General features: G+C 41.5%; 1 protein-coding gene across 6 annotated transcripts in view; it reads left to right on the top strand.

Annotated features, from left to right (window-relative positions):
- RGS7 (regulator of G protein signaling 7) overlaps positions 1 to 9,237 on the top strand; it is a 236,338-nt gene extending 227,101 nt beyond the window's left edge. For 3 of the 6 annotated variants that reach the window (XM_040599088.1, XM_040599086.1, XM_040599089.1), the window contains one exon: positions 8,573 to 9,237. In XM_040599088.1, coding sequence (XP_040455022.1) covers positions 8,573 to 8,623 — 51 coding nt within the window. In that variant the 3' untranslated portion in view covers positions 8,624 to 9,237. The remainder of the gene's footprint in view (positions 1 to 8,572) is intronic. The other 3 variants (XM_040599084.1, XM_040599085.1, XM_040599087.1) reach the window with 2 other exon arrangements.
- The last annotated feature ends 4,375 nt before the right edge of the window (positions 9,238 to 13,612 follow it).

The following is a 13,612-nucleotide window of genomic DNA, read 5'->3' as shown; positions in this document are numbered from 1 at the left end:
CTCTATTTTGCATGGTGGTGTTGCCATAGCATGTTGCAGTGTGATTTGTGTGGTGTCTAAGCAGGTTGATCTACAAACCCACATTGTACATGATAACATTTGACATGATAATTCCACGATAATTCTGTAGGAAGTTCCATATTAATGAAAGAGCCTATGTTAGTAAAGGAGAGTGTAAAGAGTAGGTAGTGCATCTGGGACCTCTCTGAGAGCCGGGCTTTTTCCCAGTCGCAGTGCCTGGCAAGCTGCAATAACTACATTTATTCAGGGGATTTTAAACAGCCCACAGATCAGGAACCGGTTATGGTAAAGAACATGTAAACAGGTGGCTATAAGGAGAGAAATAGCAAGCTGCAGGCAGATGTGAGAAGAATGCAGCACAAAAGGGGAAAAAGTGCAGACAGCATGGGAGGCACAGAGAGGACTTGTGATAATCCCCTGAGCACAGTGACTGATAAACCAGCAGCTCTGTGCACAAACACTGGAGCACTGTGCCCTGCAGGCGTGCCCGATTTTCATCCTGCTAATCTCAGGGCAGAAGTACCAGAATAGCAGGATGCCAGAGATGCAAGGCAGGCCCAATAAACCAGCTGTGAGCTAGAAATGGGAATGAGGATTTCTGGATGTGAAGCATTAGCACTTCTTCAGTAGAAGAGGGCGAATCTTTTTTCATGGAACAAGCTATAAAATAAAAACTGTGGTTTTGCTTTTCCTCAAACTACTACCTGTGAATCCGGGTGGAGTCTGTCAAGTCAGGTCAGGTATGAAAATAAAACATGCCACTGCTGGATCTATATTCTCTATTAGATCGGCAGCTCTGAGCTTGCAAATTAATCCAGAATGTCAGGATGCTCAAGTGCAAACCTTTCCTCCAAGACAACTTGAATGCACATCACCCGCTGCCCCAGGACCCCTTACCACAGGCGTCTTTGTTCTTCCATTCTTGTTCTCGGTTATGATGAGTTCATAATATGTAATTATCTACCTTGGTACAGTGGTTCCAACCAGCAGGGATGAGGGAAGCATTTCTCAGGATTTCTGACAGTGTACGGATTAACTTGTTCAGCTGTGAAGTGAGGGACTGTGGTATAGATCTGTTCTTCTGATTAATACAGAAAATAGGTGTGAAACAGGTCTTCAACCTGGACAAATGCTATCATCTCTGAATGATCCAGTAAGATGAAAATTACAGTTTCTCTTCTCCTCTGATAGTTAGAAAATTTAGACTAATTTTCACTGGGTTTTTTCTCACTTTATATCAAAGTGAGTTTGTATTGAGCTAAATTAGACCTCATTTTTTTCCATTTGAAGGGTTTAAAAAAACCCAGTAACCTCGGTTATGTCTAGGGACTGAACGTGAGAAGATGACCTTGTATTCATAACCTGATTTTTTAAGATGGAGATTGTAAGAGGCTCCTGAACAGTGATAACTGGGAGTGGGTTATACTTGCTACAGAAAGCATTTGTTAGACTAGAAACTTTAGAAACTTTGTAAGGGCAAGCCTCTGTACTATTCCTTGATTTAAGTGGAAATAACAATATAATGAGCTGTTATTCTAGTCTGATGGGGAAAAAATAAAAGTGGAGCTATATACACACAAAAACTCTAAGCTCAGCTTTGCATTTCTTTGACGTTGGAGAGTTTATTTTCCAGAAAACTTTCAGTAAGTTGGTGTGCTTTATGAAAGCCCTAAACGCTCAGCTTAAAACCAAAAAAACCTAAGCTCAGCTTTGCATTTCTTTGACATTAGAGAGTTTGTTTTCCAGAAAACTTTCAGTAAGTTGGTGTGCTTTATGAAAGCCCTAAACGCTCAGCTTAAAAACACTGGCTACTTAGCTTGCTCTGTAGATTTTATATTGCAAAACTGCTAATGCCTTTGGCAGTCTGCAACAGATGATATGAATAGTGTTAAAAACAGGTCTGCATTCAGGTACAATACAGATAAAGTAATAGCAAACTGGCATTTGCTATATGTAATAGTTATGTGACACTTCATAGTTTGCCTCTGAGTAGCAAGCACGGCTATTCTTGGTTTGCCGCACTTATTCACGGTGCCAGGTATTTTGTGAAAACAGAGAGCACATACACTTTGGCACTACTGGAATGATGCTGTGGGAGAAGTGCATTGCCTGGGAGTAACAGCAGCAACCCCCAGTGTCCCAGCTCTGACACAGAGGCACAAGGAACGGTGGCAGGGTGCCCTGTGCTCGCCCCTGGCCAGCTCAGCCCCTCCGGTTTCTCTTTGGGAACACTGAAGCTCCCCAAGGCAGTGAGTAGGGAAGGGAAAGATGTAAGTCAGGGAGCAGGATAATCTTATTGCTGGCTACAGTACTAGAGAGAAGGAAATCAGCTGGTTTTGTGGCATTTCAAAACTGAAATTATTTTGAGGAATTCACAGGGGGGGGAAATCCATATTAAAAAAAAAAAAAAAAAAAAACAAACCAAAAAAACCAACAAAAAAAAACCCCAAACAACAAACAAACTAGGAAACTTCCTTTGCCTCAAATACTAACATCTACATTATGGAGAAAAAAAACCCCGTTGAATATGCACTAATAATGTTGATGGGGACAAAGAGGCCCTTTAAGGAAAACTTTTGTCTTTAATTTCTCCTGTGGGTGCAGGATTTGTGACAGTGGCAAACTGGGAGTCTGAGCAGGACACCTTGGTGAGCACTACCTGGTGCTTAGCTGTGACCAGCTGTGAAGCAAAGGGATCTCATTTACAGGGGAGTGGGCCAATTTCATTTTCACCCCATGGAAATTTTCTTGTCCCACCAGGAAACAAGTTAGCAGGGCAAGAAGGTGCAGTCTTGCTCCTCAGAGCTGCCTGGGGGGAGACACTCCATCCTCACCTGTTGGTGTCATGGCTTCAGACACCACCATCAGTGTTACAGTCTCATCTGCTGCTGCCCAATTGTAGATAAGGCCAAAAAAACCCACTCATGCTTGTTGCAAGTTTGTGACATTTTATGGAAATACAGCCAGTACAAAACAGATGAAACTCAGTTCATATATTAAAACAGATGAAACTCAGCTCATATATTAAACCAGAGAGCCATCAGATGATAATGATCTTCACTCATAACCAAGACCCCATCTAATAACTCTGAGTTTAAAACCATTATATTACCCATAATCTTTCCAGCTGCCTTCTCCCACTTAGCTGGAAGAACTTACTGACCAGAGTCCTTTGATATTTTCCCCCTCCAAACCACTAACATCAGGTCATTTTGTACATGAGATGTGAAGTGTGAAGGCCATTGAACACAGCACATTTTCACGGAGATTCAGTCCAATGTCACTTAACATGACAGCAAATTATTGTCTAAAGATGGAAATTAAACTCATAAAAATAGCTTCCTCAGTTCTTGCCAGTGGGAGATAGACTTTCTAAATGCTTAAACCACTGTAATCTCCTGTCATGTTAAAATTTGTCCCTTTATTGAGAAAAAAGACAGATAATATATCAATTTCATCTGTTAATCAAGAATATTTTCTATATGAACAGGTAAAACTTATGTACGCAAGGCCCTGCTGTGACAGATCAAAGGCCATCTAGCCCTGAAATCCTGCCAAGGGCTCTACTTTTCTCAAGCATAGCACTGTGAAGGAGCATCAATGCAGTATCAACTGTGAGATCTCATGTTCAATGTACAGTCATCAAAGAAATCCTGATTAGACTTTTGAATTTACTTGCAGATTATTCCTAAAATTTAAACCAAAAAATAGCTAGTCAGAGAAGAAAAGTAATCACAAAGCTTCATATTTGACAAATACAAAGCAATAATGAAAATAATAAGTATTTGTAGAAATGAGGGCTTTTTCCATTTCAGGAAAGAGAAAGGTTATTGATGGTTGACTAAAAAGAAACGATGGAATAATTGAAAAAAAAAATATTTGGACTAATAATTAGTCCAAAAATCTGGTTTTGGGTTTTGTTTTTTTGTTTGGTTTGTTTGTTTTTTGTTTGGTTGTTTTTTTTTTTTTTTCCAGAATGATGCCCAGGCTAACGAGGAAAATCAAAACCAGCATCTCTAGGACATGCCAGTGAGGGCTAGCCTCCTTGTCCTGTCCTGATAAACATTTACCTGAGTCTTAAGCTACTTGCAGGAATGAGAACTGCAGAGAGGTATATAAACTTGAGGTTTCAGGGCTAGGACAAACATACTAAAAAATACTTGTCTACTGTATCGGTGTCTCGGAAAATCTTATGTGTTACCTCACACTTCAGATGATTATTCAAGTTCAAACTACCCTATCTGGCAAGAGTTCGTAGGTTAATCACAAATGAGAGCAGCTTATCAGTAAATGTAAAGATTAGTACGAAAGGAGAAAGAATTCATGAGTGTCCCCTGATTTGGAACGAGCCAAAGCAGGAACGCAGTCGCTCAGCAGCTGCCTCCCACCTATGGACCACACCAGGAACCGGTACGGCCCTAACAAGAAATGAACAGAGCACTGCAAATCCCCACCACAGGCAGAAGAATTTTCCTGCACATGCAACCACTTAGCGCTGCAGCTGTGCTGACAACTCATGCCTCAAATCCAGTAAATGCTAACTGCCTCCCCTTCCTCGCATGTCTGAAAGAGAAATACACCTGCACCAGTGGCTGACAGCAGCATCTTTTGCTGCTGTGGAGATCGAAGCAGCGTCCTGACCCCCTGAGTGGGGCTAAAGCAGCTCCCCTGGGCTAGAGGAGCAAAGGCTGCCTAATCTTGGAAAGGGACTTAATGTTTCTGCTCCTGTGCCTCTCCAGATGTGCTTCTTCAGGAGCTGCTTATGTCCCGGCTCTGTGTGTGGTACGCTGCCATGGAGCTGCTGGTGCTGGCCGAGCTGCTGGCGTGCGGCAGGTGTGTCGCACATGAGCAGATGGGGAACAGTGAGAGCAAGGAAGGTCGATTCTCACTCTGTGTCTCATTTTGCTCTCAGTGGGGTTCACACTGTTTCTGTTTCCTGGGCAGATGCATGGAGTTCTCATTTCTAGTTCTACTGGTATCAGTCCTGGGGAGTAGCATCTGCACGGGCAACAAACATGAGAAAGGAGCGACTGAGGCTGCTTAGCAGAAAGTTAGAGAATTAGTCTTCTAAAAGGAAAAGATTTAATTTTCCTCTACCATATGTTTCAGCTCCAGCCCCTATAAAAATTTGATAATGATTTTGTATAAGCCACACGTGTACTGAGGTTGTTGCTGGCTTGTTTGCCTTATTGAGGTGTTAGTGTCATGCCGCATAAACAGGTCAGTCAGCACGTTTGTATTTAGCAGCTCGGATGTCTGCACATGGTTTTGTAATTTTCCCCCTAAGTTCTCTAAAAGTACAGTTGGAAGGACAACTCTGTATTAAACAGTTAATACATTAAGGCAGGGATTGAACACGGAGGCCAATTGATTTAATATTCTTAGATGTGCTTGTTTGCTCCAGCTGCTGCACTGCCTCCTCCTACTCCGACTCCCTGGTCAGGTATGTGCACAGGGTTTCATTTTGGCCTGTGTATTATTAGTAAAATTGTTAGACAGCTTCAATCCATACGTCCAAAGTTCACCAGTACAGCCAAAAATTCTAACGCTGTTTAGAATTTGGCTGTGTTCTTCTAAATGTTGACAGGAAGAATATATTGAAAATATTGAGGATCTCCTTTTCATTCTTCAGTCAAACATCTACTACTTCTTCTGACTTTTCTTCCAATTGTTTTTTTAGTCTCATTAGTGCAGAAACATTTTCCTATGTGTGATGACTCATAACAAAACTGGCCTGTTAGATGTAGTTTCCCAAATCATGGAAATGCTATTAACACTGTATCTGAAAGGAATAGCTAGGCTCAGCTCTTAAATTATGACCCACAAGGGATGATCCTTACATCAGTCTGTAAAGCTGGAAATCTCCTAGAAGTGATAATTATGAAACCCTACCATACAGAGATAAAGTAAAGTATACTCCGGAACAGAGTTTGAAATAAATATTCTGTAAATGGGAAAATAACAAATCCCTGCAGATCTGAATAAGAAGGCAGGGTAATTCTGTATTTGGGGCTGCTATGGATTCTGTGTATTAAAAGCTTATTTTCCCAATTAGAGAACTATGTATGATTCAGAATAAATATGGAAGAAGATCTGTTAAGAGGGTGTATCTTCTAAGATGTCACTTTTCCAACAATAAGATAAATTAGAACTTCTAATACCTGGGAAAAGAGCCTACCTCGTTGTTGTTCACATGGAGACTTTGTAGCTCTAAGAAGTGTAATATTCTGTAAGGCAGGGAGGGGAGGCGGAGGGGCAGGACCACCCAGAGAAATCCTGATCACTGTAGGGCTTAGGAGAAAAAAGATGACCCAAAGACAGGCAATATCCACGGAACAAGTGATGTGGAACACAGAAAAGTTGCCACGACAGCTCACTGGCTCTATAGGAGAGAATTGAAATAATGTGTGCAATAAGATGATACAAGTCAGATCAACTAACAGTTTTTGGCCTGCTTTTAGCTCAAAACTTCCTAATTTATTTGATACCACAATTAATTCCCAAGATTCTAGAATCTGGTTATGGTTCATCTACAAATTTACAATTCCTAAATAAACAGCTGTTGCAGATAAGAATAAAAAAACATTTCACCGATTTTTTCCCACAACAAGAGCTTGCACAGCCTTCCAGTGTGGTATTCAGCAAATTGATTTAATAACTAATAGAGAACTCCTGGTTTAATTGTTTTAATTAACTGGTTTATGCAGTTCAGTACTAAAGGGAACTCATACATATTTATGGAAAGTAGCCAAGCCTGTAGACCTGTATAATTAAGCACAAATAAGTTAATGAAAAGCAAAGATAAGCATATGCTCAATATTTTCTGAGAGTATGTCCAAGGCTGATGATCATGAATTGCCTCACAAAACACTGAATTTTGGACATGCTGTTTTAAATTCTATTCCAGTGCCACACAGCTGTTGAGACTTTCTTGACTATTTAAAAAGAAAAGATATCTTACTGTAACAGATTACCTGTTACATTAGAAGAAAATGTAATTTAAGGCTTAAAAAGTGTCATGAAGCTGTGAATTTAATGTAGGTAGAAAGCGGCAGAGTTACAGTTGGATGCAGGGAAGGCAGCGTGCCAGGAAGGATGCTTTTCGCCTTGCAAAGAAGCAAGGAGTGATATGGTGAACCTGATGGATGAGCAGTCTAACCCAACAGTGCAGACCATGAGTTCCCTTCAAAATCCTATTGTAGGTGAAGTATTTGCCATAATTTGTTCAACTTGTATTTCGGAGCACAAAGAATAAAACCGTTATTTTTCCTTTTGTGCAGACCCACTCTGATACATTGCATTTGAGCAAATGCTCAAAACCAACTTGCAGATCCCTGTGAGCATAAATTTAATTGATAATGGCAATAGATGTTAAATTGCATAATTCCAGTGAGTTATAATACAGCAGATGACTTAACAACTCATTGATATGGCAGAATAAGTTCATTTACCATTTACTGCAGAAAATGTAGCATCTCTCTATAGTTACAGTATTTCTTACTGCAGACTCCTTGAAACCAGTATGATTCTTCCGAGTTGTGCACTTAAAAAGAGCAATGCAATAATGTAAATAAATGTGAATACTAAATATCTAACTGGAGAGTTAGACAGAGCCACCTTCTATTTAATGTTTTATGATCTATTTGTGTTACATTTACCAGGGTATGCCTGTGGTATTTTGAGGAGTGATGTAAGCTTGCTGTGCCAGCTCTGCCTCTGTTGGATCTGAGCCATGGTAGGATGGCCCTAGGAGGGCTAACTCCTTTTATGTGGCCTTGGGAAAGCTAATTCCTGTTATGTGGCTTCACAGCTTTTGTCTGGCTCAGATAAAGCTCAAATCTGCCTGAAACATACCGTGGTGACATACCCTACACCAGCCTTTTCACGCCGTAGCTCTAACCCTTGTGGGACAGTTATTACACCTTATTAAAAGAACTTGCTAAAGGAACTGAAACTGCATCCTTGCAGCAGGAGGAATGATGGGGAAAACAACAACATGGAAATCCAAACACCTTCAAAGCAGTGTTATGCAGTCTCATGTAACAGACCCGTCCAATGTTCCTTACAAACAGTAAACATGGTCTCAGCAAACCCGTAGCTGCGTCGATGCAAAAGCAGCTTTCCCGCCTATGTGCAATCTGCCTCTTAGCTTCTTACCTTAACTATAAAGCAGCTTTTTCTCTTCTGTACTGTCACAGTTTGCACGTTCTTCTTCGTAGCACAAGGCACTCTCGCTTGTAGTAGCCTTCTTTGAGTTCTGGGTATGACTGACAGCAAAACCCTCAGCATTAGCTTCTCCTCAGCCAAACCCAATCTCATTCAAAAATGGCCTTTAAATTTGCTGGCTTATTCTGTGAAACAATCTGGCTGGCTGGCAGTGTAGGTGTTTAAGTGTAAGGGCTTCCTGTGATTTAAGATTTGACAGACTCCAGTTGGTGCCCCTAGTTATTTGACAGTGATGTGGCAACGCTAAGTGGTTGCTGATGAACAGGTTTGCGGTGATCATGCCTCTGTTTTCTGTTTTTGTTTTTTGTTTTTATCTTTTCCTCAGGGGAAATCGCTCACATCAAAGAGGTTAACCAGTCTAGTGCAGTCCTACTAAAAGGATCACCTTGTAGCATGGAAGCAGACTCAAATCATTATACATACTTTGTAGCTCACTGATTGCCTGACTCAGAGGACAGTAGAACAAGATGTTGCATGAGCAAGGACCTGACTTGTTTTCTTTTGTGTATACTAAGGCATTACAGACTCCGAGGGACTCTCTAGCCTTTCGATGCCTCCATTTCGAAAACTGTCTGCTCACTTCCTCCTTCATATCAAGCTGGATCTGTGTCTTTTTATTTTCTGCAAGCTCAAGTACAGTGAAAAAAAAGCTTCTGCTAGGCACAGTTTATTAAAAAAAATACGTCAATCAAAAACTGGAAGAAATGTAAAAAATGCATATATTAATAAATATACATATGGCATCACATTTATTGCACAATAAATTAGCACAGAAGGTTTCATTTCACTGATGTATTCACATTGAGAAAGAAAGCCTGTGTCTTTGTCTGTTGTCTGTATATTCTCTGTTAATGTTTCTTGCATTTATTTTTATACCATATTTAAAAAAGAACACCTTTTACTCCAGATGTATTAAAGTTGATCCTTTCTCTGTAAATTTGTGTATGTTTATATTGTTGTTTTATCTTTCATTAAAAGATGCAGAATCTCTTTCCTTTGGGAAGTTTGAGATTTTAATATTGAATCTGAAGATTAGCCAAGAGCAAAATCATCCCCAAAAGTTACACACCTTGTGCTTTCTAAAAAGTGACATGAGATGGCATTTTCTTTCTCTCAGTGACACCTAATCAAACACACTTTACTGATAATCATTTACTTTTTCTTTTCTTTTTATCAAGCTAGCAGCAGAGAGACCTTTCCAGCTTGCTCATCATCACATAAGCAAACCTTTCTTTAAGCTAGACCCGTTCTGTAATAGTGCAGCCTGCGCAGCGATCCTGTCGCTACCCGAGACCGCATGGATTGAACTGAATTTCCTTAGGAATGGCCATGACCTAAGCTGGCTGGAAGCACAGATGTATATACTGCAGACACGCTACGTAGGAAGGACAGTGTTTCTCTCTCCTTGCTGTTGCTTGTGACCCAGTGCAACATTTTAAGCTGAAAAGGCAGCGGTTTGGGAGCACTAAGGATGCTGTCTGTAGAGCAAGCGGTGGGTAGGAATGCAGGAGGCTGTCATTTTCATTCAAGGGCTCTATTCAGGTGTGCCGTTATGTGTCGACTGCTGAGGTTACTCACACAGAGACCTACTGACAGGTTTACGAGAGCGTGTAGGTGTTGCCTGTGAGACAGCAGATACGGAGCTTCTCAAGCTAGGCTGAGCCAGAACCAGAACTCGCTGTTTGGCCTGAGAAACAGCACTTTGGGCTGATAGAGGTGATGTAAGGACACAGAATCTCCGAGTAGAAAAGCAAAGATGGGAATTAAGTCAACAGACAAAACGATGACACCTCCAGGGCATGGTAGGGTGCATAGGACAAACAAGCCCCTTTAGCTACGCCCAGGACAGGCTCAGGACAGCCAGCTCCAGCACCATCTGCCATACTGACCTGGGGCCGAGACCGAGAAACGGGAATCTTGTTTCAAAGGGACTACCAAACCTAATAATGCACCCCCAACCTCCCCCCAAAGCAGGACAGTCATAGACACGATCAGACAATACATCTGAATGCGTTAATGCTGGAGTCATCTCATTAAACACGGGTACCCACCTGAGCTGTTGCCGCTAGGGCCAGGGCTCCTGCAGGGAGCAGCTGCGGGCAGGATGGTGCTGAGCTGCCGGCTGCCGGGAGCGCTGGCTTCTCCCCTGGCTCTGTCAGGAGCCGGCTGTAGCCCTGACGGCAGCATCTCTAAAGAGACAGGCTGAATGAACCCGGGACAATCTGCATTATAAATCACCGTGGATGGCTCAGTTGTGGTTTCTGAAGGTTTGGGATTTTTGTTTGTTCTTTGTTTCCACATGCCACTGTGTTTCTGGTTCCTAGCGAGGATGATAATCACTGCTTTCAAGTGTCTCAGTTTTTGTTAGCACAGTTCAAGTAAGCTTTTATCAGAAAACACTGTAAATACCCCATGAGAGCTTGATTTTATCGAGAGCTCCATCTAGGTCAACTCAAAATATTCGCAGTCTAGGGAGGCCGGATGAATTTTAATAAACAGCCACACTGAACCCCAGATCTTAAACCCTGAGATTTAATTTTCCTTTACCACAGAAATGCGAGCTCTGAGGCATGAACTTGGGGCCAGGCAATCCACAGAAATTTGAGCTCTGTTTCACTTCTCAGTGCCAAATAGAGATATTTATTTCCAAACTCCTGCTGCCACCAATTGCATCAGCTGGTATATTGCCTGCTTTGCCTTAGGAGTTAACTGATTAGATACCAGTGTCTGCTTTGAAGAATCACTCCCTTCAAATAACGGATACTTCAAATTCATGCATTAGGTATTTCTTGCAATTTTACTTAAGAAATGTTTTGGGTTTATTTTTCTGCAAATTGGTTTGCAACACCAACTGGCCAATAAAAGGATGTGCAGCATTTGTATTCCCAAACCCATTTTGTACTTATTCTAGTTCTTTCCTTTCAATAAATATGAAATCTCTATTGAGTAGCTGTCTTCCCCTGTATTTGCACAGGATTTAGCACAATGTCTGTAAAGCAAAAATATGCATTACTAATAAGGATTTCAAAACAGTCAAGGAGCTCTATTAAGGTTTCATTTGAGCTTAGTTTCAACTGATGCAACTCCACTGTTACACTTGAGTGAATCTGGCCTAAACAAAATCTGTCCTACAACTAGCTGATTTTTGCAGGGTTTGTCTGCAATCTTTTGACCTGATCACTACCATCTGCCAGGGATACAATACTGGGTCTGGAAAGTACAAGTAGGCACAAGCTTCTTTTTACTCCGCCCCCCCACCCCCCACCCCCAGAGAAAAGCTAAATGTTTACTTCCAAAATTCTATGAAGATCTGTTTCCAAGAATTAAGATTAACTCAGATTAAGGCATGTTTGTACAATCACCAGACAGCTGAAGGATGACTTTGGTTATGCAATGATATACGAGTTGCAAATTTCAGGGAGGCCACAAGTTTGCTGAGGAAAAAAGGACGGAGAGAGAAACCCAATCTGAAGGGACAGCATCTCGTGTCTGCTGGGGAAGAGCCACCAACCAGTGCCTCCTGGCTCTGCCCAGGAAGCAGAAAACATGCTCTGTTTGGGGGATTTTAATTGTAATAGTCGTTAAAGTAACCACATGGAGCTGGGAACTTCCATCTGAGAGATGGAGTTCATCAGACAGTGCCTTTCCTCATGCATCCTTGTGATAAAACAGCTCTTAAGCCTACAGGGAAGAGAAGGGATTGCTGGTACTGCTGCACCCTTGAGATGGTTTTGTGCACCCAAACCAGCCTGTGAAGGAAAACGGCTGGTGGGAGAGATGGGAGTTTCCCTGGCATCTACCTGACAACAGCAAAATATTCACCCATTCTTCTAGAAGGTGCAATTAAAAACTGTCCTTCAACCCTAAAAAAACCAAAGAGGAAGGAAAAAGGCCTAATAAGCAGAGAATTTCTCTAAAAGAAACTGCAAAATGCTGAGTTGAAACAGTAGTGGAGACTGGCCAAAAATTAATGAACAGAAGGTGAACACAGGAGTAAGAAATGGGAATTAATTGTGGTGACCAGAACAGAACCAACAAGGGAGGAGAACTGGGAAACTGAGTAATTACGAGCAAGGGAGGCTGAATGCAGCTGGTGGATTGCCAGCCTGTGGGCCATGACCTGTGCAGAGCTGGAATCAAAAAACCCCAAAATCAGATGAGATCAGCTGTGGCTGGGTCTTTAAAACCAAACAGTGCCTTTTTTTTTTCAGCTAGAAAGCAATTCATACCAAATATTGCTCCTCTAGTATCATTTGAAATCTTGAAACCTAAATGGCAAATAGTCCCCTGAGATATAACAAATAGAAGGTCAAAAGCCAGTTCCAGAAAATAAGACATATAGGAAAGCATTTATTTATTTGTTTGTTTTAAAAAAGAGAGAGAGAGAAGCCAAAGCTGACAACTAAAGTGAAGGAAAGCTGTTTTCTTTAGGTAACTAGAATGAGAAGCCAGGAATGACCAGTAATTTATTTGTGGCTCTTCCAGTTATTTAGCTTTCTGCCAAGTGATTAACAGTTATTTGAATTTAGATTTTAAAATTAACGTAGTTTTAATGTCCCTGCTAGCTGGAGATGTTGTGCATAGAACTAACACTGGACCTATTAACTTAGGTGCATAAAACACAGTAATTTTGCTAAAAGAAAGTTAATAGCTATAGGGACATATATAAAATAAGGTTTTAATCCCAAGATGTTCAAGGGAGATGATTGACAATTTCTTGAACACATTGTGTCCACAATTCATTTAATCACGTTACCAAGTGGTCGTGAATTATAACAATCTGCCTTTTGATCTGACGGTGCTGAACAGATTAATGTTTTTGTCTGCTGTGCGTTGCAGATAGGCTGAAGTCCCAATATCAAAGCGGCAGAGAAGAGAGGATGATCTCTGAGGCCAGGCTCCCCCTCCTCATGCTCTTCCAGGCTGTGGAGACCTCAAGTGACATGTGTACAAATAAATAGTTGGGGGGGGGGGTGTATAGACATCAGCTTGAGGGCTGCAGAGTTTGTCCAGACGGTCATTATCTCTGCCACTACTATGTTTTTTTCCTAATATCTAAACTACATCTTTGATTCAATTTACCGCTTTATTTTTGACTAGGCTGCTGTAATCGCTATAATGAAATGTCACCTACCTTTTTGCTCAAATACGTAAATGGCCATTGCGATGCTACAACCTCCTTTGGCTTTCTTACTGGTGTTTCCTGAAGCATTGAGTGGCTTCACGGCTCTCCCCCGGGCTGGGGGGTGTTACAGCTTTCTTGGAGGACAGTGCCCAGAGCAGGCTGCAGGGCTCCCACCCAGGTTTACAGGAGGAGAGCTGAGGATTACTATTGTACTGCTGTCCGTACCCACAGCTATGGGGC

The sequence above is a fragment of the Falco naumanni genome, chromosome 6 (genome assembly GCF_017639655.2).
Source record: "Falco naumanni isolate bFalNau1 chromosome 6, bFalNau1.pat, whole genome shotgun sequence".
Classification (NCBI taxonomy): Eukaryota; Metazoa; Chordata; class Aves; order Falconiformes; family Falconidae; genus Falco; species Falco naumanni.
The sequence above is the reverse complement of the archived record's forward strand: the minus strand, read 5'-3'. Positions and strand labels throughout refer to the sequence as shown.